The 4,051-nt window shown below is 39.5% G+C and overlaps 1 protein-coding gene across 1 annotated transcript; it reads left to right on the top strand.

The window, feature by feature from the left end:
• The first annotated feature begins 684 nt into the window (after window positions 1–684).
• Window positions 685–930, top strand: LOC116896114 (small proline-rich protein 2I-like). Its single transcript, XM_032897078.1, has one exon. It carries the CDS (start codon window positions 685–687, stop codon window positions 928–930), a length of 246 nt encoding a protein of 81 aa, XP_032752969.1.
• The last annotated feature ends 3,121 nt before the right edge of the window (window positions 931–4,051 follow it).

The following is a 4,051-nucleotide window of genomic DNA, read 5'->3' as shown; positions in this document are numbered from 1 at the left end:
AACCTGGTGAGTATCTTTTCTTGAGTTGGTCTGTCATTTTGTTCTTTGCATGTGCTGTAGTCATTTTTGACAGAGTAAGTGTCTTGAGCTCAGTTTTGGTTATGGGATGAATGGGACCTACCTAGCAGTAAGAAAATTCACAGTGGATACAACAGTCAAGGGTGATACATGGCTTTCCTTTACATATAATAACTTGTAGAACACAGAATATTTCTCTTTTACGTACATCATTTGGTGTTCTTTGAAAGGCTATATACCTAAGTAGGTATTACAACCTAAGGCTTTCCTCAGCTGTCCTTTACTCTCCAATCCCAGACACCCTGCTGGGGTAATACATGTAATGAAGAGGACAGGAATTGGTGCTGTTATTTTTCGGGGCACCAGTACTTGTGACAGCCTGTCTTAAAGGTGTTCTCTTGTGTAAACAGCATTACTTGTTTCTTTGACAAAATACTTTCTCTTGAGAGAAGGAATGAAACACAGGATCATTTCGCAAGGCTGCTGCAAAAGAGTGCTGACAAGAAAGAGAAAAGCCAGAAAGTCCTAAAATAGGAGTTGGGAAATGATGTTGATGTTCAGAGAGACAAGTTCAGTTGATAATTCATAGCTCCATCTCTCTTCTCTGAATTGATCACCTCTGAACACCCTCATGTAATCTCTTTCAGATCCTGAGACTCCAGCACTATGTCTTACCAACAGCAGCAGTGCAAGCAGCCTTGCCAGCCTCCTCCTGTGTGCCTACCCCCAAAGTGTCCTGAGCCATGTCCTCCTCCAAAGTGCCCAGAGCCTTGTCCTCCTCCAAAGTGTCCAGAGCCTTGTTCTCCTCCAAAGTGCCCTGAGCCTTGTCCTCCTCACTCATACCAGCAGAAATGCCCTCCTGTGCAACCTCCTCCACCCTGCCAGCAGAAGTGTCCACCCAAGAGCAAGTGAGGCCTTCAGCACTCATCAGGACAGGGGAAGAGAAGAGAATCTGTCTCATGTACTTGCAAAGGAACACCTTCCCCTTCCCTCCAAAGTCTTTCATGAATGCAGAGGAATCTTCTAAACTTTTCCCTCTCCATGTGCCTGTGATGACCCCTTACACAGAAGATTTCCTGCTTTTGCTATCAAGAGCCTGCTGAAAATGATCTGTCCTAAGTGATTAAGTCTTCCAGATACTCAGTGGGAAGTGTAGCTCTTATCTACCCTGTGCACTCAGAAAATGTTTCTCAAGATGTCAGTCACCTTAATTGTAGTGCTGCCACTGTGATTCCTGAATAAAGCACAATCTGTTGAATGGTATTAATGGATCCTTTTTTCTTTTTTCTTTTTTTTTTCACTTCAAATGTTATCTATCACCTTTCCAGGTTTCCTAGTCATGAATCCCCCTATCCCATCCCCCTCCCCTACTTCTGTAAGGGTGTTCACCCTCCACACACATCCCCATTCCATTCGCACCCTCCTAACATTGCCCTGCAATTTGAGGCCCAACCTTGGCAGGACCAAGGGCTTCTCCTCCCATTGGTACCCAAGAAGGCCATTCTCTGTTACATATGCCGCTAGAGCCATGGGTCTGTCCATGTGTAGGCTTTGGGTAGTGGTTCAGTCCTTTGGAGCTCTGGTTGTTTGGTATTGTTGTTCTTATGGTATTTCAAGTCCCTTTGGCTCCTTCAATCCCTTCTCTATTTCTTCCAACAGGGACCCGTTCGATATATATATATATATATATATATATATATATATATATATATATATATATATATATATAATCTGTATCACCATGTAAAGCAGGCTCTCATGTCCATTCCTTTAGTCTCTACTCCAAACTTTGTCACCATATCTCCTTCTATGAATAATTTTGTTTCCCCTTTTAAGAAGGACTGAAGCATCTGGACTTTGGTTATCCTTTTTCTAGAGCTTCAGGTGGTCTCTGGATTGTATCATGGGTAATTTGAGTTTTAGGGCTAATATTCACTTATCAGTGATTTCATACCATGTGTGTTATTTTACTCAATATGATATTTTCTAGTTTCATATATTTGCTTATGATTTTAATGAAGTTATTGTTTTTAATATCTCAGTAGTACTCCATTGAGTAAATGTACCTCATTTTCTGTATCCATTCCTCTGTTGAAGGACGTATGGGTTCTTCCAGCTTCTTTCTATTAAAAAATAAAGCTGCTATGAACATAGTGAAGCATGTATCTGTGTTGTATGTTGGAGCATCATTTGAGTATATGTACAGTAATGGTATAGCTGGGACCTCAGGTAGTGAAATGTCCGATTTTCTGAGGAACCTCCAGACAGAATTCCAGAGTGTTTGTACCAGTTTGCAATTCCACCAACAATGGAGGAATGATAATCTTTCTCCACATCATTGCCAGCATCTGTTGTCACCTGAGTTTTTGATCTTAGCCAGTCTGACTGGCGTGAGGTGGGAATGTCAGGGTAGTTTTGATTTGCATTTCTCTGATGACTAAGGATGTTGAAAATTTCTTTAGGTGCTTCTCAGCCATTCAGTATTCCTCACCTGATTTTTCTTTGTTTAGCTCTGTACTCCATTTTTAATAGTGTTGTTTGTTTCTCTCTAGTCTAACTTCTTGAGTTCTTTGTACATATTTATTACTAGACGTCTACGTGATGTAGCATTGGTAAAGATATTTTCCCACTCTGCTGGTTGCCACTTTATCTTAATGACAATTTCCTTTGACTGAAGTTCTGCTGTTTTATGAGGTCCCATTTGTTGATTCTTGATCTTAGAGCATAAGCCATTGGTGTTTTGATCAGGAAAATTTCCCCAGTTCCCAATGCGTTTGAGTCTGTTCTATTTTCTTCTTCTATTAGGTTGAGTGTATCTGGTTTTATGTGGAGGTCCTTGATCCACTTGGATTAAGCTTTGTACAGGGTGATTAGAATGGGTCAATTTGCATTCTTCTGCATGTTGCCCTTCAGTTGAACTGTAACCATCTGTTGAAAATGCTATCTTTTTTCCACTGGATGGTATTAGCTCTTTTGTTAAAGATCAAGTGACCATAGGTGTGTGGGTTCATCTCTGGATCTTCAATTTTATTCTATTTATCTACCTGCCTTTCTCTGTAGCAATGCCATACAGATTTTATCACTATTGCTCTGTTATACTGCATGATATCAGTCATGGTGATTCCCCCAGAAGTTCATTTATTGTTGAGGATACTTTTCACTATCCTTGGATTTTGTTATTCAAAATGAATTTGTAAATTCCTTTTTCTAACTCTATGAAGAATGAAGTTGGAATTTTGATGGGGATTGCATTGAATCTTTAGGTTGCTTTTGGTAAAAGGCCATTTTTATTATATTCATCCTGCCAATCAAATCATTGAGCATGGGAGGTCTTTCCATCTTCTGAGATCTTCTTCAATTTCTTTTGTCAGAGACTTGAAGTTCTTTTCATACAGATCTTTCAGTTTCTTGATTAGAGTCACATTGAGATATTTTATGTTATTTGTGACTATTGCATCGGGTGTCATTTCCTTAATTTCTTTCTCAGGCTGTTTTTCCTTTGTGTAGAGGAAGGTTACTGATTTGTTTGGGTTAATAATATACCCAGCCACTTTGCTGAAGTTGTTTATCAGGCTTAGTAGTTCTCTGGTGGAACGTTTGGGGTCACAAAAGTATACTACCATATCATCTACAAATAGTGATATTTTGACTTCTTCCTTTCCAATTTGTATCCCTTTGACCTCCTTTTGTTTTCTGATATCTCTGGCTAGGGCTTCGAGTACTGTATTGAAAAAGGGGAGAGAGTGCGCCACCTTGTCTAGTCCCTGATTGTAGTGGGATTACTTCAAGTTTCTGTCCATTTAGTTTAATGTTAGCTACAGGATTGCAGTATATGATTTTTATTATGTTTAGTGCCTTGGATTCTTCACCTTTCCAGGACTTTTATCAAGAAGGGGTGTTGAATTTTGTCAAATGCATTCTCTGCATCTAATGAAATGATCATGTATTTTTTGTTTACATTCTGTTGATGGATTTCCATATATTGAACCATCCCTGCATAACTGGGATAATGCTTGCTAGATTATAATGGATG

The sequence above is a fragment of the Rattus rattus genome, chromosome 3 (genome assembly GCF_011064425.1).
Source record: "Rattus rattus isolate New Zealand chromosome 3, Rrattus_CSIRO_v1, whole genome shotgun sequence".
In the NCBI taxonomy this organism is placed as follows: domain Eukaryota; kingdom Metazoa; phylum Chordata; class Mammalia; order Rodentia; family Muridae; genus Rattus; species Rattus rattus.
The sequence above is the reverse complement of the archived record's forward strand: the minus strand, read 5'-3'. Positions and strand labels throughout refer to the sequence as shown.